Source organism: Diceros bicornis, chromosome 14 (genome assembly GCF_020826845.1).
Source record: "Diceros bicornis minor isolate mBicDic1 chromosome 14, mDicBic1.mat.cur, whole genome shotgun sequence".
Lineage (NCBI taxonomy): Eukaryota > Metazoa > Chordata > Mammalia > Perissodactyla > Rhinocerotidae > Diceros > Diceros bicornis.
The window spans coordinates 60,046,552-60,072,122 of NC_080753.1; the positions used below are offsets into that span (position 1 = coordinate 60,046,552).

At 38.2% G+C, this 25,571-nt stretch overlaps 1 protein-coding gene across 1 annotated transcript in view; it reads left to right on the forward strand.

Annotated features, from left to right (window-relative positions):
* Positions 1 to 25,571, forward strand: part of F13A1 (coagulation factor XIII A chain) — a 159,460-nt gene that overhangs the window by 57,748 nt on the left and 76,141 nt on the right. The window contains exons 5-6 of the mRNA XM_058554041.1: positions 13,508 to 13,626; positions 16,070 to 16,177. Of these exons, the coding sequence (XP_058410024.1) occupies positions 13,508 to 13,626; positions 16,070 to 16,177 (227 nt within the window). The remainder of the gene's footprint in view (positions 1 to 13,507; positions 13,627 to 16,069; positions 16,178 to 25,571) is intronic.

The window sequence follows — 25,571 nt, forward strand, 5'->3', positions numbered from 1 at the left end:
TCACACCTTACCATCTTGAAAAAAGTTAAAAAACATACATGCTGTGTGTGGGAATGTGTTTGTGGGTACGTGTGTGTGTAGATATTTCTCGCTTTCTTAGCATCTGACACCAAATTAGCATCTGGTATTTCTAACATTTTATTCAATGTGATTTTCACATTTTCCTTTAAACAAAAAAAAATCAATTAAATTTAATGTAAAGAAATCAATACATTTCCTATATCTGAAAGCTTTTAACAGACAGTAAATAAATATGACTAGCTTATATTTTCTTATGAAACTCATCCTTATACTATTTGCTTTGTAATTATACACGGTCTTTTACACCCTCCAGTACAGAATGGAGTAATGCACCAGGCCTGGTGTTGCCAGGGTAACAATGACCAACACCCCTTTCTCCTGGAGATCCTTGCACTCAGAGCAGAATTTACACTCTCAGGCTAGAGCCATTCATCCATCAATCCACAAATATTGATAGTATGTCTCCCCCCATGCCCATGACAACATAATTACCCCTGGTAGTAAAACAATATTATTTATTCATTCACAAATATTGAGTCATTGCTGAATTAGGCACTGGGAATATGGCAGTGGAAAAGACAGATAATCTTTCCCCTTATAGAGCTTCTAGCAAAGGTTTCACAAATGAGCCACTAATAAACACAAATTACAACTGTAAAAAGTACTAAAATAAGTCCTGGCACAACAAGAACATATACTAGGGACACCTGGCCTAGTTGGGGAGTGGGGAGAGACAGGAGTGGCTTATCTTTGTACCTTCTCCAGCCCCTAGAATAGTGCTTGCATACAACAGCAATCACATAGTTGGTTAATTGAATTTTTATGGATTTTTAATAAGGCTTGTGTGAAAATTTTAAGCCCTTATTTATTCAAACTTTGAATACATCACTCTCGAAACTGTCTGAATCATTAGAGGCTCATTCATCCTTTTTCTACCAAGTGAGTATTACTCGGTGTAGCATTGTGATCAGAAGGGAGCCCAGAGAGCTCACAGTCAATATTCTTGTCAATGGCGTAAATTACCCCAGAATCAAGGTCCAAAGCTCTTTTATGAGATGTTTCTAGAAGGAGCAGTGTTGGAAGAGTCTAATCCAGAATCACATTCATCTGCCAATTCGCATGGTTTATAGCTTCTTATGTATGCAAGTGTTTTATATTCTTCAAAGAACGCCCAACACCGGTACCTCCCCGCATGGTGTGTTTTGGAAAGCAGGATCCTTCTCCCATTCAGCCTAGTATGGGGCCAGGCACAGAGTAAATGCCTGATGAACATTTGCTGAATTGAATTGGTAACCACCACTCGGAGAGGCAGGGGGAGCATTAGTAGCCTCATATTTCAAGAGAGAAAACAGATTCTGTGGTGTTACATAAATTTCTTAAGGTCATATAGAAAATTAGGAAACAAGCTGGGGCTAAAACTCGGATATCCTTATTCGGTCAGGGTAAGCTCTTTTACTTTTAAAACCAGAGCCGTTGGTATCCTGTCTTGTATAATAAGAGAAACAAGAAGTAGATGCCAGCCAGGAAGCTTCTCTGATGTTCTAATAAACAGTGGAAAGTCCTGCCGTTAAAAATAAATAAGTAAATAAAAATAAAACCAGGTTGATAGCTATAAGATCAAACGAAAGTATTCTTTGCAAAACAAGAAAAAAAAAAATTAAGCATGCCAACAAGGGCACAGCCTCCCTTTGAGGATACGTGCTAAGTAAAGAATCTCTGACATTTTCTTTGTGGAATTGCTTTATGAATAATAGTCTGTCTTCTGAAGCTATTTGAGCACACTAAAAAGTCCTTAACCAGCAAAACTGGCAAATAGCACAAATCAAATAAACTTCCCAAGCTGGTCTGAGCTAAAATGCATTGCAACATGTTTGCAAGGAACATAAATGGACCCAATTGTTGAGGGACCACTTGCCTGTGTTTCCTGGATTCATTCTATTCCAGAGCTAATAGGTACAAAGTCAGGCCTCTGGAGTGGCTGTATTAAACCCTTTTAGGAACATAGTGGCTTTGGATCCTTCCAGAAAAAAAAGCACAGACTCTAGAAATGCCATTACTTAATATGCTCCAATGTTTCCCAACTCCCATAGATGGGACGTTATTCCCGATATGCCTATAGCACACACAGCCTGCTGGAGTTCACTGTCCCTTGTGATTTACTTTGAGATGGAAAAACATATCATGATGACACCCATCTGGAGTCACACTCGCTCTGCAGATGAAGCCACTCCCTGGAAGAGTGATTGCACTCACCCAGCATACGTCTTCCCTTCGTCTTTAGTGATGCTCAGCTATTATATAAAGGGGACGCAAGGAAAAGTTATTCCGAATACCGTCACTCACATTCCTCCCTTCACTAAAAAGGTGACACATTTTGCCTTTTTGAAGGGTCAGAACAAGACCAAACCCTGATAATCTGTTAGGCAGTCTCTTTGAAGTTAACTTGTATGATGGCATTCCTGGTACTGTGGTGTTCTTTGATCCCTGAGTTCACTTCGCTGGGTTTGACTTTAATGACTTTGGACAGGGGACTTGCTTAAACTTTAAAATAGCATGTAAATAAGCAAAAGGAAATTTTCAGCCCAGGTGGTGATGAATCGCCTTCCTTCTCCCAAAGAGGTTATACAGATACTAAAATCAATAGGCTTAGCATTCATTTTTACATGCTTGTTATAAATTCTTACTTTCTTTGGGTGGGGAGGCAAGTGGTAATTTCCGAGGCCTGAAATCAGCCCTATCAGTGAGTCCCAAAATTTCTCAGTCCACAGTTTTCTTTTTTACCTACCCCGCTGTTCCCACCAGAGGAATAGTAAAATAAATGAGATCATTCTTCTTTACTACTTGCCTCATGTTAGTCGCCCTTGGAAGGGTGGCACGCTGAAGGTCTATTCTGGTGGCAGAGCTGCTGGGTAAAGGGGATGGAAGTATCCTGCCACATTCACCAATGATGCCAAGTGAAATCTGTTTTCCTCCTGAGTTTTATTTTTTAATTAATTAATTAATTTTTTGAGGAAGATTGGCCCTGAGCTAACATCTGTTGCCAATCTTCCTCTTTTTTCCTTTTTCCCAGTACATAGTTGTGTATCCTAGTCGTAGGTCATCCTCCTGAGTTTCATTGTGGTGGTGGTTGTTTGCCAGAGGTCACTTAGGATCTAGGAGTTGTCAATAGGTCCTCGGTGCTGCCACTCCCACTCTGAGCAATCTAGACCTTGCTTCTCCCATCAGCTCTCACATATCTGAGAAGCACAGCTCCCAGTCTCCACACTTATACACAAGCACACACACACGCACACACAACCTCCTTCTAACAGTTCAGATTGCTGGGTTTCTAGAGCAGTAAGTTATTTGTCAGTTTGCTTTTCCTTTCAGTAGTATCTTCCATTTTACTAAGTGGAGAACCAATTTTTTCCCCTTAGATCTAGTAAAACCTCATTATGACTCTGAAACTAACCAAAAATTTAAAAACAAACAGAACAACACCAAAAAACCAACAACAAAAATCTCCAGAGGCAAATGATTAAGTTTTCCTATTTTTGTTAGCCTATCAAACATAGGGAGTTTTTTGGAGTTTCCATGGTGATGTAAATTTTTTTTTTTCTATCCTGGCTTTGGACAACTATATTTTAAAGTGACAGATCTGAATAAAAACGGGAAAGAAAGCACTGCTTTCCACACTCAATCTTCCTTTAAAATCATAAATAAATTTAAAATTAAAATCACGGTTTTCCATTTGACTTCTTTGCCTTGTTGTGGATTCATGGTTATTCCCCCTCCACCCCCCCATTCTGAGGTAAGATTTAATTCAGCTGCTGGAAGGAAAAGGGTGGCCTAGTCCTGAGCTATAGAACTCTTCTCTGTTCATAGTTTGCCATCTAAATTTATAACTTCCCATCAATAATAACCCAAAGCCCAAAAGTAAATCCTTCCTTTTCCAGGACTTCTCTCTGGCTCTCCAAGCCCCAGACGTGCATCCCCATCTCTCCTTCTTGCAGTGGGCATTTACGGTGCCATGGCCCCAGGCACGCTGTGTGGCTCCTGGGACACAGTGACCGGGTCCCTTGGACTCAAGAGTCACCGTCTACCTGGGACACAGCTTGGTATTCAAATCTTGGCTTCACCTCTTACTAGCACTACAGCCTTTGGAAAGTTACTTCTCTCTTTCTCAGTTTCTTCATCTATAAAATGGGGATTATATAACATCTTCCTCTTAGGGAAGTTATGAGTTTTAATGAGTTCATTTGCTTTTGTACCGCACTTAGAAAGCTCCTGGCACATAGTAATACTAATCACATGCTTGTTTGATATATAATTAAATCACAGCAAAATCTTCATATAGCGGGACGAATGTTACTGCAGCATCCATAGGACACTATGGGAACAAGGCTTAGTCCAGCCTGTGCTGGGAAGAAAAGGGTACAGGGAGCCTTAAAGAAGGAGAAAAAGTTATGATTACATTTAAAAAGGACATTGATAGTTTTAAAAAGCACAACCATATTGCTCTTGAAGAAAAATTAAAACATAAAAGGTGAACTTGTTAACCTCTTACTTAAATAAGCAGTTTCACTTAAATGCAACTGTATTTTAAAAATAACTTTTTTCTGATGATGAAAGTCTCATTATAGAAATAAAAATAATGAAAGCATACAAAGAACTCAGATCTACAAATCAAAGAATTAACACTTTGCTGTATTTCCATCATTTAATGTATTTTTGAATAGTTTTAATTTTTAATTGACAATTAATTGAATACATTGTCCTTTTCAAATACACACGGATGTACTCATTAAAAAAAGGTCATGCTGTGTGCTTCCCAGGGCATTCATCCCATCAGGAGATACACAATGTCTGGTTGTCCCTCTTTTTGATGTTTAGATTTATTAATAGGATCAGGTTATATCAGTTTCATCCGTCCATTATGAAATCCCCCGTTAGCCTTTTAACAAATGATTTTAGCCTAGATCCATTATTTCATTAGGGATTACAAAATGGTGATATTCTAACCTACCATTCATTCTGCATTTATTAGCATCAATTATTTTGTTGCCTTGAGGAAGTATTCATATAAGAAAGTCTACACACAAGTCTCTTTCCTTATTTCTAAATTTTCAGAATAATGAGTTGGTTCCTAGCACCCTGCAAAGGTGACTAATGAATTTTTTAAATCACTATGAATTTATGATTATTGAAATATTTCATGTGTTCTAATCCCTGGCAGTGACTATTATTTTTGATATTTGAATTGTCCCATTCTTGGCCAGTGAGAGCCCATTCAAATTGGTTTCTGATTCCTTTATCATGATTCCTAGAATCTTTAAGAGACTCTTTATTTTCCAGTAGGAAGAAGTATTTCAGGCTGGTCTTATACATTTCCTGACCCAGATCTGTAATGAGTCATTTCTCTTAAGGCGCCCAGGTACCTTTTAGTGGGGAGGGGACGGGGAAGGAATGGTATTTAAGGACCGTAATCCAGGCCCAAAAGTACTCTTCGCTACTACATTGGTTGTTTTTTCTAGTTCTTTTCTAGTTCTCTTTTTTAAAGAGAAGATGCATCATGAATTATTACTGATATTTTCTATTTAAATTTATTTTTTTCTAAAATTCTTTTGTTTTATATTTTTATTATAATTGAATTGAGTTTATGAGTATTACAGTATACTCTGATTGAAACATTTAACAGCATTGCAAGGTCTGGTAGAAATAGGAAAATCTCTTAAGCAAACCTCCAAAAATCCATTTGTAGGTTATAAAAGCGTAAGCACAACTAGATGAGAGGAGATAGCCAGTCTCTCCCTTCATATATATTCTTTTTTTTTCTTGTTATACCTTCCCAAAACAGAGACATTCAACAGTAGTTAGAATGGCCATCTCCCAACACTTAAGATAATCATACCCCCAGTGGTGGACAAAGTAGAGAAGTAACCTAGCATTCAGCTGAGTAAGCCACTTTGGAGCCTTACATGGGGAGTAAGTTTCAGAATGATGTGTCTTCAACACGTATCATTTTAGTGGAAAAACATAATTTAATTTTGGTGAAATCAGATGCATGTCCCAACAGAATTAGTAACTGCATTCGCTGAAGTTCACGTTCTTCTTTTGTGAACTGTGAAGGAAATGAACGGTAGCTAGAAGATCAACGGGATTCCAGCTCCAGCTACAGATGGAATGATAGACAAAAACAAAGCTATATTTCAATTTACAAAGTTAGCAGCAGTTTTAAATCTTCAACTTAATTACAGATCACAACTTAATTACACCACAAGCTTTTCAAATGGCAAAAATACAAAAAAGTTAAGTTTTACAAAGATAATTCAGAAAAAGTTCATTGTCTAATAATATAAAAGCAGTGAAAAATACCTTGCTAGAGGGAGATCAGCTTGCAAAAGTTATTACCAAAGCTAAACATTTTTATTTTACATAAACTATCTCAAAAATAGCTTTATGAGACTGATTTCTGCCTAAAAATCAAAGATTTTATTAGTCCAGAAACAAATACCTTAACTGACATGAGTGGATAGAAAAGAAAGAAGCTGCCTACCCCAAAAGTCTGTACTCATTAAGATTTCTGCAGTATACCTGTGCTAATATAGATCCCTTAATGGCAGAATGTGGTAATCCTGGAATTAATTATTGTAGTTGTTTTCAAATGAAAAAAAAGAAAACAAAACAAATCAAACCTGACACAATCCGACCAAACACATGTCAACTTACAGTTTCAAGATTATTTTACAAAATACCTACATTTGCACAATAGGCTCCAGGCAGCATTTTCAGACAAAAGTTGTTTTAATTTATCCTGACATGCTATAAGTGAATAAATTACAGTATTTAAAGAATTACTTAATAGGTTTTATTTATTAAACTTATTTATTTATTCAATAATTTTTCCTTTGAGTCAGAAAGAAAAAGAGCGCCCTCATAGGATTGAGAGGAAGCGCATGCGCATAGAAAACTTACAGACACCGGTGGGGCTTGGGAGGGTGGGTAATCAGCTGAACCTCACAGAGTGATGCTCTCCAAGGATAAGAGTCAATCTTCTTATAGCCATTTAACAAAGATTTTAAAGAAAAACTTCATTTTGCAGTCAAACCCTTTATCGCTTTCATTCTTATTGAAAATCAGACCAGCTGTCCGTCTGTGGCAGCAGGAGTTCCAATACCAAGTTCTGGCAGCTGCAGGGTTAAGTATCATATCATGCCTGAAAGTCATTAAAAGATGAAGGAGGGCCGGCCGTGGCTTAGCGGTTAAGTGCGCGCGCTCCGCTGCTGGCGGTCTGGGCCCGGATCCCAGGCGCGCACCAACGCACTGCTTCTCCGCCATGCTGAGGCTGCGTCTCACGTGCAGCAACTAGAAGGATGTGCAGCTATGACATACAACTACCTACTGGGGCTTTGGGGGAAAAATAAGTAAATAAAAATTTAAAATTAAAAAAAAATAAGATGAAGGAATACCCTTTCAGATAAAAATAAAGTTTTAATAAAAAATTTAGGAAAAAGAACACTAAATCTAAAATGATTTGCAAAGGAATATTATGTAAGAAATGGCTTCAAGTTAGAATACAAGGTGTAAATTTTTATTTTTTTAATTTTGTTTATGCATTTTTTCTGTTATCTGCAAATCTTGGTTTCTAATGTCATTAATATGATTGCTTATGCTATATTAGTTTCAAAAGAGCAATATCAATATTATTACTAACAATTTGGTTACTAAAATAGTTTACTTTTTTTGTTTATTTTGTAGTTTTCTTGTCCTTATGTTATATTCTACTGGGGATGTACAGTGAAATTACTCTGTTTTAAAGTAACTTGAAACGATTCTCTGTGGTTAAGCCACTAACCTATTATGCAGTCATGTTCATTTGTTTTATGTTGGTTTTATTTATTTAGAAATTGCTTTTCTTTCATTTTTATTTAGTTTTATTTTATAATTTTACATGATTCCAAAGTCAAATTTACCAAAGAAAGACACCACAGAGAGAAAGTCTAACTTCCAACCCTGCCTACACCTCAGATAATAACTTTGGTAATTTTTGGCTTATCTCTACATTTTGAAATAGAAGCAAATATGTGTATATTTATAAATGTGTACCTACTTCTTTACTTTCCTTTTTTCTAAGATAAAAGGTAGTGAACTATACACATTTTTGTGCACCTTGCTCTTTTCATCTAATAGTGGATCCTGGATAGCCTTCCACAGCAGCATGTAGGGATCTTCCAGTGCTTTTGTACAGCTGCGTGCTGCTCCATTGTATGCTGACCGTCCTTCGTTCAGCCAGCTGCCTGTAGACAGATGTTTGAGCTGTTGCCAGTGTTTTGCTGTCACACATACTGCTACAGAGAATAGCCTTGTGTGTATGGCATTTTAGGATTTTAGGTGCTTGGGACAGATCCCTGGAAGTGATTTTTCTAAGCCTAAGTATAAATGTAAATGCAATTTTGCTAGATATTGCCAATTTCCCCTCTGCTGCTGTATAACATTTTGCATTACTACAAGCCATATATAAAGGTATCTTTTTTATCCCACAGTGTTCCATTAGAGTATGCGGTCAAACTTTTGCATTTCTGCCAATCTAAAAAATGAGAAATAGTACTTCAGTTGTAGCTTTATTTTTTTCTCCTTTTATTTCAGCAAATTTAAGAATATCTTCATGTGTTAAGAAAAACTTTAAATTTTAAATCACATATTTAATCTTATTTTTTTCTGTCAATGCATAAAGATAATTAATATATGTGATCTCCTTCAAGATATGACCAGAACATTCACTTAACTTTTTCCACCCAAACCCTACCACTTCCTGTGTTGAAATCATCTGGAATTTTGTTTGTATGTTGTTAATAATGTTTTACATCATTCCTCAATACTTTTTTATAGATAATTTTAATGCTTTTGCATTTGCATCTTTCTCATTTAGCACACCTCTGAATAACTTTTATAGAGAAGATGTGCAAGTAATCACATTTCTGAGTCCTTTCAGGTCCAAAAAGTACCTTTTTGTTGGCTTTCATTTGAATGACAATTTCAATAGGATTCCAGGATCAAAACCCCTTATCCCTTTGGATGTCTGTGATATTACTTCTTTGCCTTTTAGCATCCAATAATACCTATTAAAATCTACTATCAAAAAAGAAAGTTTTATCTATGAAAATATGATTCCAATCTATTTTCATTCTTTTACACATAATATTTTTTAACAACTTTTAAAGTATTTACTTTTTCTTTGAAGTTTTGACATTTAGACAGCTCACATTGGGTGTGGGCTGTTTTTTCATTTATCATGTTTGATATACTATGATCCTTTTCAGTTTGACAATATAAGTCTTTCTTTATCTCTGGGTTTTTCTCATATCTTTGACTATTTTCTTCCTTTTATTTTTCTGTGTTATCTTACAATAAAATGCCTTTTAGGCAGATGTTGGACTTTCTGGATGTCTTCCATGCCTGTTGTCATACTTCTTGTCTTATATATATATATTTTTATTTGAGGAATTCCTCAATTCTTCTGGAGATGCTGGTGGCATTCTTCCTTGCTCCCCATCCCTAATATTATGAATTTAATATAATTCATAATATAATTTAATATAGTTTTCAGTCATTGCAAGGAATCTACAGTAATAATGGAAGTAGATGAATGCATCAGTTATTTTTATCAAATTATCTCCAGATTTTTTAATTAATTTTTGTATAACTATACATATTTTATACATGATTTTGTGTTCCACATTTCAATTTTCACTTGCTACCTGTGCAGTTCCAGTATCATTAAATATTTTTTCCAAAGTATATTTTAATGGCTATATACTGTTCCATTTTGTGGACAAATAATTTATTTGGGCATTTCAGATTTTTTTTCCCAGTTTTTTCCTATGGGATAATGAACTCTGCTATGATGAACAAACTCTATACATACATTTTTGATGCATCTCTGCATTATTTCCATGAGATAGATTGATGCATTACTTTGGATCAAAGACCATGAATATTTTCAAGGCTAATGATACAGTTGCCAAGTTGCTTTTTAAAATATTGTAGCAATTACAATCCCATCAGTAGATTGGCAATTCATCACATATTAGCTGATAATGAGTATTATAAATTTAAGTACATAAATAAATGAATATATATAATATATATTATATATACATATATTTTCCCTCTTTTAAACTTTTGCAGTTCTTGCACTACTTAGTAAAAATTGCTTCTATATATTTATTTTCTGTTCACATTTCCTCTTCTGTGAACTAGCTTTCCTTTGGCTGACTTTCTTGTATATGCTTTATGATTTTCTTATCAATTTATTGGAATTCTTTACATATAAAAAAATTACTAACATTTTCCATTGTTGCAAATATTTTTCTAGTTTGTTGTATACTTTAAAATGTATTATATCTTAAATTCAAGCTTTATATTTATATCAAGTATAATATATTGATCATTTCCTTTTTGATTTTTTTTTGTTATTTTTGTTTAGGTAGAACTTTCTCATCTAGTGACCAAATATTCACTTTTATTTTATTCTAGATCTCCTATGCTTTCTGTTTTTAAATTCAGATTTTAAATTAATTTTCAGTTTATTTTGGCATACAGAAAATTTATTTTTCCCAAACAGCCAATATTCTCAGCTAAATTTAATGAACACTCCCCTTGATTTACGATATTTCTTTTATTGCATATTAATTTCATAGATATATGCATATAGTAACGTCTATTTCTAAGCTATCTATTTTGACCCATTAATCTATTTTTACACCAATTGTTTAAATTATAGTAGCTTTATAATACAATCTAATATCTTATAGGACAAGTCCATAAACATCTCATACTATTTTAAAAAACATGTAAAAACATTTCTAGGGGCCAACCCCGTGGCGTAGCGGTTAAGTCCGCATACTCGGCTGCAGCGGCCCGGGGGTTCGCAGGTTCAGATCCCAGGCGTGGACAAATGCACCGCTTGTCAAGCCATGCTGTGGCAGCCTCCCATATAAAGTAGAGGAAGATGGGCACGGATGTTAGCCCAGGGCTAATGTTCCTCAGCAAAAAGAGGAGGATTGGCAACAGATGTTAGCTCAGGGCTGATCTTCGGAAGGAAGGAAGGAAGGAAGGAAGGAAGGAAGGAAGGAAGGAAGGAAGGAAGGAAGGAAGGAAGGAAGGAAGGAAGGAAAACATTTCTAAATGGCACTTGTAGACTTCTGTGGCCTGAAGAGATTTCTATCTCAACAACAGGCACTTAAAACCCACTTGGCTAAGATGTTTATTATTACAATAGTCACAACAGTTAAACCACTGTTATAAAAGAATAAAAACGAAAGCAGCCTTTCACTCCCAGGATGTTTTGAGGAGATTCTGGTGGAGGGCTGTCTGCATGTAAATGATCAGTGTCCTTTCATACTTACTCTCACATTATTTTCTTTTAAAATAAAAGTATTCTTTCATGCTTTTACTCAGAAATATGGACCTCAGACTCAGTTGTCACTTCTTTATGTGTTATCTCTGGTTTGTCCCATTTGGAAATGCAGCTGTCATTTCAGTTGAGAGGGCATAGGCCTGTGTAGAGACTGCTGGTAAAACCATGGCATTTTGCCTCCAGAACCCAGCAAGGGCAGCAGTTTCAAGGCTCACACTTGCAAGGGCTGAGGGAAGACTGCATGCGGCACACTTGTCATGTAGCTCTGGATTCTTCAGTAAGATAAAATGGCTTTGGGATGAATAGCTATTGATACACACAATAACATGGATGAATCTCAAAATAATTGCCTGAGTGAAAGAAGCTAGACCTCCCAAAAAGTACATACTGTATGATTCTTTTTATATAAAATTCTAGAAAATGCAAACAAATTTATAGTGACAGAAAACAGATTAATGGTTCCTGGCAGGGGTGGGAGGTCGGAGAGAGGATCGGGAAAGAGGAATTACAAAGGGGCACAGGGAAACTTTTTGGGGTGATGGATATGTTATTTTCATTGTGAAATTGTACACTTTAAATGTGTGCAGTTTATCGGACATTAGCATGTATGTAAATATATGTGTGTGGGTCGGTGCATATGTGTTTACAGTGTCATGAAACCAGGCAAATGGTAGACAAGAGCCAGAGAACAGAAAGAGAAATAAGGTATTGGAGAGCCAACAAGACCAAGGGATCTCCAAAGGACTCAATCAAAGCTCTAATACAGCCCAGTCTGGGGATCTAAGCCGGTTGAACTGAGCAGTACTTGGCACACCTTAATGTGTACATAAATCCTCTGGGATCTTGTTAACAGATTCTGAGTTAGTAGGTCTGAGATGGAGCCTGAGATTCTGCATTTCTCACAGCCTCCCAAGTGGTGCTAACGCTGCTGCTCTTTCAACCGCTCTTTGAGCAGCAAGGGGCTAGAGCATTTGTTCTCAACTTTGGTTGCATATTAGAATTGCTGGAGACCTTAAAATAAAGAAATAAAATTAATTAATTAAAAAAAAAAAACCCTGATGCCTGGATCTCACCTCCACCCCAGAGATTCTGATTCAATCGATCTAGAGTTCAGCCCAGGAATCAGGAATTTTTAAACCTACCCAGATGATTCTAATGTGCAGCCAAGATTGACAACTACTACTCCAGGGAGAGTGATGAAAGCCTTATCAGGGAATGAGGAGGAAAGAACTCCAAAAAGGTGATAGGGATGGCAGGTATGACCTGGGCCAGAGACAGGTGATGAACCATGTCCCCAATCAGAACCAAAATTGACTCTGTTCCAAACATGCAAATTTACCTGAGTGTAATTTATACCTGAATGGTCCTCCCTGTGTTAAAGATGCTTTTGCGGCTTTCACACCAGGCCTGGGAATAAGCACCAGATTGATTACTAAGTAGACAGATGGGGAGTGTGGCCTTCCTGAGATTATAGCCACAGGGAAGTAAAGTCCTTGCAATGGCTGAGGCTGAGCAGGGACGTTGGTTGGGCACACACTCACCAACACATCCACAAGGATTGTCCATTGAAAGGAGCCAACCCCAGCCCCCCTCCTCCTGTCTGTGATGGTCCACAAACCTGGCATGACAGACGATGCCGTGGTCTTCTAATATGCCCCAGACTTGTTCTAAAAATCATTTTAAATTTGGCTAGTTTTCTGTTAACGTTAATAGGGTGGAAATTATTTTTTGATCTGTGTTACAGATTTGTATCTGCATCATAGAATTCTGATTCTGAAACTACCAGTGCACCAGAATCCTGAAATGTGTAATGAGACATGTCAATTTAATTGTGCTGTTTGGAACTTAAAGAACCAGAGTTTGTCAGCATTTTGCTGACAAATGTCATCATTACAGACCGATCTTGGCTACTGATTAGTTTCACCATTGCAAAAATTACATATTGGGAAATGAGCTATCTTTAGTGAAACAAAGGACTTTTTTTCTTACATTTATTTGATTAAATTGCAGTTTAGACCAAAACAAACTTGCAAGTGTGTGAAACTAGTCTGGTTTGGTAATGGTGATTATGCTTAAATTCTGATGCAGAGGATGCTGTGTACCTGGATAATGCTAAAGAAAGAGAAGAGTATGTCCTGAATGACATCGGAGTTATTTTTTATGGAGACTTCAGTGACATCAAGAGTAGAAGCTGGAGCTATGGTCAGGTGAGCCATTTAAAATCTGTCATTGTCAAGGACATTCTTACTTAATATCTTTGTCACATGTATCACTGCAGGGTGCCATACGTCGATATTAGACAAGCACAATTTCCTGCTTTTCAGGATCTGAGACTCCAAGACAGAGATCCTAGGAGTAGAGACTTAGAAAGGCAACTGCATAATTTATCAGCTGAGATCACATATCTCAGGTTCTTACAATATTACAGAGATCAGAGATTCTGTGGATAACATGGCATTCTATGAGAAATGCTTTGGCATCTTAGCACAGTGAAATCTCGTTAGCTCAGACATTGCTCTTCAACCCAGAATGGACTGAAGTTTTCTTTTTTATAAGGAAATGTGTTTTGTTAATGACGCAAAGGATACTGCAAGGTATGCGCCCAAGTCAAAGAAATAACTCTTTTGTGTGTCTTAGCATAAAATACTGATAATTAAAGAAGAATATTATCATTTTGTCAAAGGAGGGTCCACTGGGCTTTTACCTTGAGACATTCTATCAGCTGCAACCTCAAGTTGCTGTCTGGATACAAAGTAGCAAATGGTATTTCATTTAAGATATTCAATAATTCTAACTATTCAGTCTGGTATTGTAACCAATGAAGCAAATGAATGATATTTTACCCTATTTTTATAAATGAATGTCCTGTGATTCAGAAATGACTTTTCATTAGCAACAGGAGAGGAGGTGAATGTGTCATTTCTCAGAGTTTTGGCTGAGATGATTGAGATTGTGCACCATTGTTCTGGGTATCCAGTGGGGCGACTTCACGGAACCTGGCCTCACCAGGTCCCATAAATCTTTCTTGGCTTCTGATGCCTCATTTTGACTTCCATACGGGCTGTCTCGGTATCCCTCCCCTCTGCTCCAGCCTGACACCTGGGACCTGTGTCATCACTAGCACTTACGTTGTCCACCTGGCTTTGTGACCCGCTCCTTCACCCGGACTCCTAAGAATCACATGCCCAGTGCTCAGGCTTGCTCACCTGCGTTTCTGACGTCCTGCCAAGCTAACGATCTATGTGCTCTTCCCCTGTTTCTGGATCCCTGCCTGGCTCCCTGGGTACAAGCCCTCCCCTTCCTGAGTGACATGCCACCTTTGACTATTGCCTATTGTCTGGTGCCCTTGCCTTGGGGCCCTAATTCCTAGCCTGTAGGTGTGATTCTATTTATGTCCCCAGTATAATTAATAAGGAAAAAAGTCACCCAGGCGGGTAGCAAGAAGGACTGGGAAAGGGTCCCAAGCACAATGAGGGTACTCCTCAGCCAGCATGCCTTCGGTAGACACCCTTGAGCACAGCCACTGTCTGTCTCTACTGCATTCAGAGTCCATTAATTTGGGTCCTTCAGTCCAAATAACCAGCCAAGCCGCTAGTCTGCGGTGATGCAGGGAAACAACTGGTTCTGTGACTGTTTTTACCTCTCCAGTTCACTGCCGTCACGTCCCACAGACACAGCTGAGAGATGCTGCTTAATAAGAACCAGCATAATGAGTTCTTTCTACACCTGAAGAACTAGTGCAATTACCCATTGCTGCATCCATCACATCAGGGTACATTCAGAGTTGTTTTAGGGTACATTCAGAGTTGGTATTTTAATTGTATTTAATAAAGAATTACCTGGTAATTAGCCATTAACATTGTGGTTTCGGTCACAAGTACTTGGCTGGATACTATGCAAGGTTTCTGTATTTGGGAAAATCTCCTGCACAGTGAGGTCCAGTATAGGTGAAATCTTTCCATTTTGCTATTTTATTACTCTTTTGTCGTTATCCCTTTTTTAGAAAATGCCGGTGTTGCGGGTGGCTAGCAGTTCTTTCTCAAGAAATTGAACTGACTACCAGGCTGGTTTTTGATAATATAGTCTGCTTTCTCCTGCCCTCTCTCTGACCCTGGAGTCCACCTTGTCTCAGAAGAGGGAAAACCTTAGACAGACATTCACTACACGAGGTCTCTTACTATTTCTCGTGCAAGCTCTATATGAAGTGACTTCTATAATATACCTGAGAGCTATTTTCGAAACACATAAGGACTCATGTTACTTTTGAGGTCTCAAGACTCTGGCCTGACTTTGGTAAATCGTTCATCCCTTTTCCTTGGGCACTGGAGCCGATATGTTGGAGAGATTCTTTAAATTAACTTCTACAATTTTCTGAAGCACTTCAAGTCAGTTCATGATCCTTGAATACATCTGTTCTCTAGTAGTTCTGTTTATATTTCTAGGTTGCTTTTAAGTTCTTATTCATTTTACTGAAAAATAAAAGAGATGTCTCCTTTCCACTTTAATATTTCATACTAAAGATGGGAGATTACTATATATGCAATACACATTTTCTAAACATTAGGTTGTGGTTTCATTTTATTTTTCAGCAGAGAATATCTTGCTTGCAGAGTGGACGTTAAGTAGTTTCTCATTTTTTTTCCCAAATAGTTTGAGGATGGCATCCTTGACGCTTGCCTGTATGTGATGGACAGAGCAAAAATGGACCTCTCTGGCAGAGGGAATCCCATCAAAGTCAGCCGCGTTGGGTCTGCAATGGTGAGCAATAACTACTGATTACTAAAATCAATTACACATGTCATTTGTCTCAGTATAGATGCCAGTTCATTAAGAGCTGTTGAAATGGTGACTTACACTTAGCAAACTTTTATTTGTAAGATTCTGAAATTCCCTGAATGTGCTATAAAACAAAATTCTTATCTCACTACTGCATGTTTCTTTGCCTTCAAATGGTAATAGATAACATGATACTATAGACACTTATTCTTAAGAATCTCTTACCTAGGGACTGAGGAGTGACCACAACAAAATGTCAGTGACTATAATCGATCCATCAATCAATCTGTCAATCAAATGTCAAGGAGCACACAAAAAATGTGCAAGATACAGCATTTCTCCATTTTCACACCCATAGTGAGAATTAAGAAAGAAGTGACTCTATCTAATCCTAGCTTCTATAAGTACAACGATGCCTCACTATAGGGCTTTATAGTTTATGAAGTAGGTATTGATTCTTCACAGTAATCACATGAGATAAGTAAGGTGGGCATTATGCATGCCATTTTACAAGTTAGGAAACAGTGTGATGACAGTTTGTCAGTGACAAAACCTCAGCTAGAATCCGGGTCTGCTGACTCCAGATCTCAACATTTTCTACCTTCTGTGCTGCTCTCTGTTGGAGATCCTGAAACATCTTCGAGAATGCAGAGATCCTGCAATGGAACACTTCCTGAGAGACGAGATAGAATTCCTATGAGTGGGAAGGCTGGGGGTCAGGTGTGGGAGGTGGATTAAATGCGGTACCCAGGTCCTCTGCAGTCCTGTACTGATACACACAGCACATAGATAGACCCAGCTCTTGGTGCATAAAAATCTATCAAATCTGCTTCATGAGCAGAATGTTCCTGAAGAAACATTAAGCTAGATGCTATTTCACTCAATCAAAGACTGAGCAAAAAAAAATCCTTATCTTAGCAATTTCCGTAAGTTTTCTAAAAAATTATCTCTTTGGAAGAATTTTGTCTTTGAGTTTGGTTTGAGTTAAATAAAATCAATATTGTTCATCTAAAAACATTAGACTGGGAATGATAAGAAATGTAATTTCTGGTTAACTCTTAAGAAGAAGAGTTATTTTTATTTTACTAAGCTACACATAAATTTAAGAAATAGTGGAACTTAAAAACAGAAGGTAAAAACTAACATCTAAAGGCAATTTTGTTTTCTGTTGTTAATGTTGCATAATGAAAAGACAATGAATTCTAAAGAATTTAGGAATTTCTTTATAATAACTATTTATAACAACATACATTAGACCTGCAGTCGATCAGTATTTTTCCTGTTTCAGAGAAAAGATTTCCCTTTTTCTTCTCCTTTGAAGTTACCATGACAGGTTTGTGGTGAAGAAGGAAAGCAACAGCTTGCAGTGGTTGAATATAATTAATTCCTTCTTAAGCATCCTAAGATGGCATGCTCATCAGCCTAAACTTACACATTGTGTGTATTTTTACTAATCTAGAAATCACTGCTTAACACAAGCCAATGCCAGAGGGAAGCAAACATGAGGCGGCTCACCCAATACTTTCTGTAGGGGCATCTGGCCAAGTGGAAGCTGTTAAGTCTTGAATTGAGTGCGTAATCCTAATGCAAATTGCCTTGAAATTTTATTAATTATAAAAAGCCTATGAAGTTCTAATTTCGAAAATCTATAATCCAATTATGAAATTTAGAACTAGACAGATCTATTTGGGGAGTGGTTTGGTTGGTTTGGTTTTATTTTTGGAAGGGGAGGCCTCAGGTGTTAGGGGCAGAGGCCCCATCCTAGCCCATTTGGGGCATTATCTGTATTTCCACCACCATCATTGTTTACATACACAAAATACATGTTTGATAGTTTTCAAAACCCTTTCACATCTATCATCTCCTTTAATCCTTAGAAGAGCTCTGTGAATGTTTCCAAAATCTATTCATTTTATAATGATTTTATAAACTAAAATATTGAGCCTCCAGACATGAATAAAAAAGATGGCAGTTTCAAAAAACAAAAATCAGCTGTGTTCTGGTCATTCAGGCGGTTCTCCTGTTCACAAATCCTGTAAATCTATCATGAAATTGCTGAGTGAAGGTAAGCAAAGGCTGAAAGAAAAAAACAAACCGAACAAAAAACACTCAAAATTCTCAATTAAGAATTTACCTTAAAATATAAGAAGATATATTTAGGGAGCCCAGAAAGAAAGTGCTCGAAAGTTGGGCGAGTCTAGCCAGAATGCTGATTCCAAGGCAGATGCTCCTGTGCGCGTTTTCTCAGGGTCTAGCCCAGTCCATTGGAAGAATAGAGGCTGCTGCCTGCTGTCTTAGGAATTCCTCTCAAACATCTCCCCAGCCTGGTCACTGGGCTGGAAATTCCTTTCACAAGATACAAGTAGTAGAACAGAGACACACCATGATATGCAAATTCTCTGGGAGGGGTAATGCATTGACTTCAATTCATGCCCAGATGAAAGTGATGGCAGGCAGAAATTTCCTGAGATCAGTGCTGCCAGGAAGGAGTGGAGAAGAGCAGCCTGGCCCTGGATGGGTACCTGGAGGGGGTAGGACAGGGACAAGAGGCTAGAGCAGATGACTGGGGCCCCAGAGACAAATGTGCTGACTGTGTTCACGGCAAAGTCTAGCACTGACGATTGGCAAGCAATTTGCAGGGAGTGGGTGGATGCATGATGCCAACTGAGCACAGATAATAACTCAGATTGTGCCAACTTTCTAATAATAATAATAATAAAAATCTGGAGTTTAAGTGCACAATTCCCAGATGAAATTCTTTATTGTCCAGTGTCTATGCCCTTGGATAGTTCTTTGTTGTGGGGGCTGTCCTGTGCACAGGAGGATCTTTAGCAGCATCCCTGGCTTCTATCTGGGAGATGCCAGTAGCACCTTTCCCTCACCAGTTGTGACAACCGACAATGTCTTCAGATATTGCCAAATATCCCCTAAGGATCAAAAGCACCCCCAGTGAGGACCACAGCACTAAACCCCTCTGTGGCTCAGTTTCTCTGCTTATGCAATGGACGTAACCATCTCTTATTGCCTGCATAGAGGATCCATCTTAACTCATTCAAAAGCTGCTGGGTTTTATCCCTCTACTGAAGAGAAAGTGGAGGCAGCAATTATGGGAAGGACCTTGGCTCATGTCAGGCCAGATCTCTGGTGACCTAGAGGACAGCACAGAGGACAACTTACTATGTAACCCAGGGCAAATCACTCAGCTTCTCCAGGCCTCACTTCATCTTTAAAATGAAATTTTGTCTCTGTACTCAAATCACATTTTTTATTCTAGGTGGCAGTAAAAATGTCCTTTTGTTCTTCAAAATGATTCTCTCCTTTCTTCTATTTTTTTCTTTATAAATTCAGTATCTTATTTAGTTCTTATCTTGAGTCACTGTTACTTCACTTTGATGTGAAAATTGGAAAAGTTTATGACAATCTGGACAGCCTTGGGCTATTGGATTTTCCCAGGAGAAAGAAAGTCTAAAAATCCTGTAATCTCATTGTCTGGGGATTGGACCTGTGATATTAGAAATTTACATAAGCTAACTTTTATTTAGGTTCTTCTAAATACTGGGTGGTTCATTTTACCAAAGCTACACTGCGGATTGATTTAATAGAGAACATTTTTTAAAATAGGAAACTAGAAAAAAAGAAGAAACTTCCCCAAACTTATACCTCCTCCTTTAAATTACATTGCTTGATTGCTGTTTTCTTTCCACTTCATATCTAATGTGACAGTCGCCACCAGGAAAATTGCCAGGAAATGTGCCAGGAAAATTTTAGAAGACGCTTTGTGCCATCTGAAAACTTACTTTGCTCTCAGGGCATTAATAAAGCATTACATCGCTGGCCCTAAATTACTGTGAAGAGCCCCGGTCAGACTATCAAAACAGTTGTGCTATGCCATGTTGTGACAAGAACAGCATGGTCCTAGGGAAAGGGGAAGATGGTGACAATAGCCTGGCATTACTGCTGGGTGGTCACCTGTCCAAGCCTGTTTCTGCCCCGTGACTGATTGGATCTGGCAGCAACTATGGGCAGAGGACTTCCCCAGGAAGGCGCACGGCTGCTCCAACGGCCACGGTTACCGCAGATACTGCCTGCTCGTTCACTGCGAAATTCCTGACGGTCTCATCTCAGTGCAGGGTCGCTTCTTTGGGTTAAGACTTTATCAATAGAAGCTCTGTGTTGAAATGCACACAGAACCAGTACATGAGATCTGGAAGACTCTCCAGGGGTCTTCTAGAAAAAGAAGCAGAGGCTCTTGGAAGTGATGTCGCTCAAGGTCACACAGTAAATAAGTGGCTGAGCTGGAACTAGATATTGTCCTTGCTCTCAGATCATATTACCCTAGAGGGCCACTACCAACACATTATTACCAATAACACAATCACTATGGCAAATCAAGCAGCTGTCTCTTAGAAAACAAGGCCCCAAGGGAATGGGATTCAGAACAGGTGAATTTTTAAATTGGGCAATAAGTGAAAAAAGGTATAAATCAGAGGATTCTAAATAGCCAGAGGCACTGGGTCCCTGGGGAAAGAGTTCCCAAAAGAGGATTAGGTACCAAACGTAGTTTGATGGTGGTATTGGTGGTTGTGGACGTGGTGGCGGTGATGGTGGTGATGATGGTGATGGTGATGGAGGTACTGATGGCAGTAGTGGTGGTGATAGTGGTAGCGATGATGATAATGGTGATGATGGTGGTGGGGGTGGGGGTGGTGATGGTGGTGGTGATGCTGTAATGATGCTGATGGTAGTAAAATACTCAGTATTAATTCATTCATTTAACAAGTATTTATTGAAAATCTACTAGTCTAGGTACTGGGGTACAATTGTAAACAAAACAGTTTCTGCTGTCACAGAGCTTAAAGTCTAATAGAGAAGGCAGACCAGTAAGTAGAAAATTTCAACACAGTATGGCAAATTCTCTGATGAAGTAAGCGTAGGGTTGTATGGGAAAGCAGATCCCTCAAGCTTTGCCCAGAGTTTTCCCAGGATTAAACACTGGCCTAAAATGTGTTGGACTATTGGATCAAGGGGTAGAAGAAGAATGGCTGACAAGGGCCCATAGCAATAATAAACCATGCTGCTATTCATATAAACCCTTTTTCCATGGTGGAAACTATACCCAAATAGCCAGTCCCCAAAAGCACTGCAGGAAAATGTAGTCAGGGATAATTTACTCCTCTAGGGGCTTATTTGATTCAATTGTAATTAAAAAAAAAAATCAAGGTAACATTATCAGGAAATTTTGGAAGGAAGGAGAGGACAAAAATGTCAATATAGTTACATATTTTTAAATTCCAGTCTTTATACTGTTGCCAGCCTGGACTTTCCTGCTTCCCTTGAGGTGTGCACACATTTATTTTTAACCCTGATCTTTGCTAATATCGAACCTCTGATGCCATCATTAATCCCCATTAATACCCTGTTCTGACTGTGCCTTTTGGGAACTAACTCAAGATTGAACTTTTTTTAACCAGTCGATGTTCGACGTACTCTTTAGTGTTATGAAAAAAATGTTTGAACTTCAGCTAGTAAATCAAACTGACCACAACTGGAGGTAAGCCTGCAGTTTCCTAGAGCCCAACACAAGATGAATGACTGTAGACCTTTGAGACAAAATGGACTTGGGGGCTTCTGATCCCCAAGCATATGTGATCTCTGACACACTGAAAATCAAGCTGTTTTTCACCTTATCCACCTTCCTTCTCCTCTCCTTGTCCCAGTATTTAGAAAGGTTTTTTTCTCTCCATACGTATAAAAGTCAGTAATAACATCACTCCGATATTTTGCCAACCAGCTCCACGGGGGGCTCACTACAAAGCCACGGTTTTTACTTTCCTCCAGGTGTTTACTCGGGCATCTTGTGGGAATCTTCACATTCAGCACATCTCTTCATGCGACAAACTACTACGACTATTCAGATTACATTTAAAAATTCACTTGGGTTAAAAATTCCACCCCTCAGTCATCCCAAATGAACTTGAAAGACAGAAATAAATACATGACGCCTATTCCCAGATTATACAGACCAACCATAGCACAGCTCCCTAACAGTTTTATCTAAAAAAATAAAATAAAATTTTAAGAAGCATTCTCCACCTGCTCCTTTGGTTTACAAGCAGCTAAAACCCCTTTTTTGGAGTGAACTGTCCTGGAGAAACATGAGGAACCAAGTGCTCAATGGCCATTGTCCCCATGTCACCACTGAGGAGCTTTTCACATTTCCCTGTATGGATATTATTTTTGGAAAAATTTCATCCATCAAAAAGGGATGATTATGTAATAATTTGTTTCCTCATTCTTATGTCAAAGACTTATGTAACTGCCAATCAGAACTTCTAATGGTGATCGCCACCACCAGATAATGAGTGAGAGCACACTGAATATGATTCAGCGCCACCTTTGTAAAGATAAAGATACAACTTACATTTGGCATTTTGAAAGAGTGGCAATGATTCACACACTTGCACTATTAACTTTGCAGATGCCTAGGAGTTAAAATTCCCAGGCTGGTGACCATTACCAGAGGTAGGCTCCGTGATGGATTTAAGTGCTCATCCAGAGTTTCTGGGTCTCCAACCCTATCGGCTTTCTTATTTTAAATTGTTTTTTTCTCTCCATGATTCATGCCCAGGAATGTCAGAAATGACATTCCTCACTTTGGGATAGCAGAAAAAACTAGAGGTCTCTGATGCTCTTTATAACCTTTCCATTGGTGACACATCTCAGTCAGTAGGAGTCCCAGTGGTGGCAACTTCCGGGAATCTACTGGCTAGGATTAATGAAAAACGTTATTATAGTCCAACAGGGTAAAATACTAAAATACCAATTCTAGAAAGATTTTTTAAAAACTCTTAAAGTTGGAGCCAATATATCCATAAGCACAGGAGGCATTTCTACGGTTCAGGAATGACAAAGGGAATCCAATGATGAATGGGAGGTACAGAGTCAGGACAATCTCTAGTATGTTTCAAACTAAATACCATAAGGTCACCTTATTCACCAGGGATTTTCATTTCTGTTTGTTGAAGAATTTTGACAATTGACAAATATATTGGAAGCCAGTGGGAAAATAGAATTTACTTAACAGAAATTGTTTTCATAGCCAATTTTGACAAATTGTATCCATTCCATAAATAACCAATGTGCAACTGAAGAGACTGAGGTATCAGGAAGTCAAATGACTTATCCAAGGTCGCTGGTAGACCTGGAAATGGATCTCAGGTTGCCTGACCTCACTGTTCCATACACGACGCTGTATTTCCCTGGATTTGCCCTCTGCCTGTCCTCTCTCCATATCACATGAGCTCCTGGGTATAAATATAATGCCTTCTACAAGCCCTGTCTGATTCATCCTCCTCTTTCAGGTGGGGGTGGGGGGTGAATGAATTGTTCACACATCATTTTTTTCTCTTATGGTAAAAGCCAGCAGTGTAATGAAGTTTCCATTTGTGGTCAAACAGCTTCGTTTCTCAATTATTAAGGTTACATTTCTTATGCCTGTTCTCATATTTTTGGAGAAAAACAGACATTTATTATGAGCCATCTCTTGAATGTGATAATCATAGTCAATCTAAATGTCTGCTTTCCCTGAATTGCTTCCTGGAATGAGGTTTCAATGCTGCATCTATTTTGTAATCACATAGGCTATTTCTGAAACATGAGGATGCTCTTCAGCACTCCCTCCAAACTGTGCAGTCAGGGCTGCTCTGGTCTCCTGGGGGCAGACATCCCCAGGATACAGGGATAGAAATGCAGCAAAGCCAGCACAGCCCTTTCAGATATGCCCTCTCAGCTTCAAGCACTTTGGGTTCCCTTCTCGCCCTCTTTCCTTCCCCTCTCTTCTCCCTTGACATCCTTCTCCTTTCCTCTTCTTGCTCTGCTTTTTTTTTTCCCCTTTATCTATCCATCCATTCCTTTCATTCAAATATTTTTGAATGCAGCATGCAGCACTGGTAAAGCAATGAAAAAAGCAGACATTTGAAGAGCTTAAAATCTCACTCTCTCTCTCTCTCTCTCAGCCCACGTTTGGTTATTTCTTTCATGATTGTCAATTAGTAAAATATGTTTTGGCCGAATCAGAATCCTCAGTTACTAAGGGAGACAAGGTTAATAATCTCTAGTAGTAATGATCTGCATGAAAAATGAATCTAATTATCCACCCCCGTCAGAGCCTGTGTCAAGTATATACACAAAAGGACATTTGCGTAACTGTGGTTATATGCTTCATAATATAGATTAGGGTTAGTTCATGTTTTTTTTAATTGAAATAAAATTTACATACAATGAAATGAATGGATATTAAATGCAAATTCAATGAGTTTTGATTGGGGTAATCACCACCCCAACTAAAATATAGACATTACCAGCAGCCCAGAAATTTCCTTTGTGTTCCCTTCTAGTCAATCCACACCCCCATCAGCAACTACTACTCTGATTTTTTTTTAAAGAGTATTTCTTACCTTTTTTAAACTTATTTATTTATTTATTTATTTATTTTGAGAAAGATTGGCCCTGAGCTAACATCTGTTGCCAATCTTCCTCCTTTTTTCCTTTTTTCTCCCCAAAGCCCCGGTAGATAGTTGTATGTCATAGTTGTACATCCTTCTAGTTGCTCTATGTGGGACACTGCCTCAGCATGGCTTAATGAGCAGTGGGTAGGTCTACGCCCAGGATCCGAACTGGCGAACCCCAGGCCGCCAAAGCAGAGAGCACGAACTTAGCTGCTAGGCCACCAGGCCGGACCCCTGATTTCTTGCAATAGATTTCTCTGTTCTTAAATTTCACAAACTGTATTCGTACAGTCTGTACTATTTGGGGCTGGCTTCTTTTACTCAATCAGTTTTCTCACCTCTTTAATTTGTTCCTCTTTACTGCTGAGCAGTTTTCATTATATTCTATATCACAATTTGTCTATCCATTCACCTGTTGATGGACATTTGAGATGTTTCCAATTCGAGGCTGTTATGAACAAAGCTACTATGAATATTCTTGTACAGGTCTTTTTTGTGTACATATGTTTTCATATCCGGGGTAAGTAGCTAAAGGGGGCATATCTGAATCATAGCGTATGTATATGTTTAACTTTATAAGACTTACCAGTTTTCCAAAGTAATTGCACCATTTTACATTCCTGACAGCAATACATGAGTGTTCCAGTTTTACCACAGCTTCACCTGTTCTTGGTGTTTTCAGCCCTCTTAATTTTAACCATTCTAGTGGGTGTATAGTGATATCTCACTGGGGTTTTAATTTTCGTTTCTCTGATGACCAATGATATTGAGGACCTTTTTATACATTTATTGGCCATTCATATACTTTTTGTGTGTGGTATCTTTCAAGTATTTGCCCATTTTCTTATTGGATTATTTGTCTTTTTATT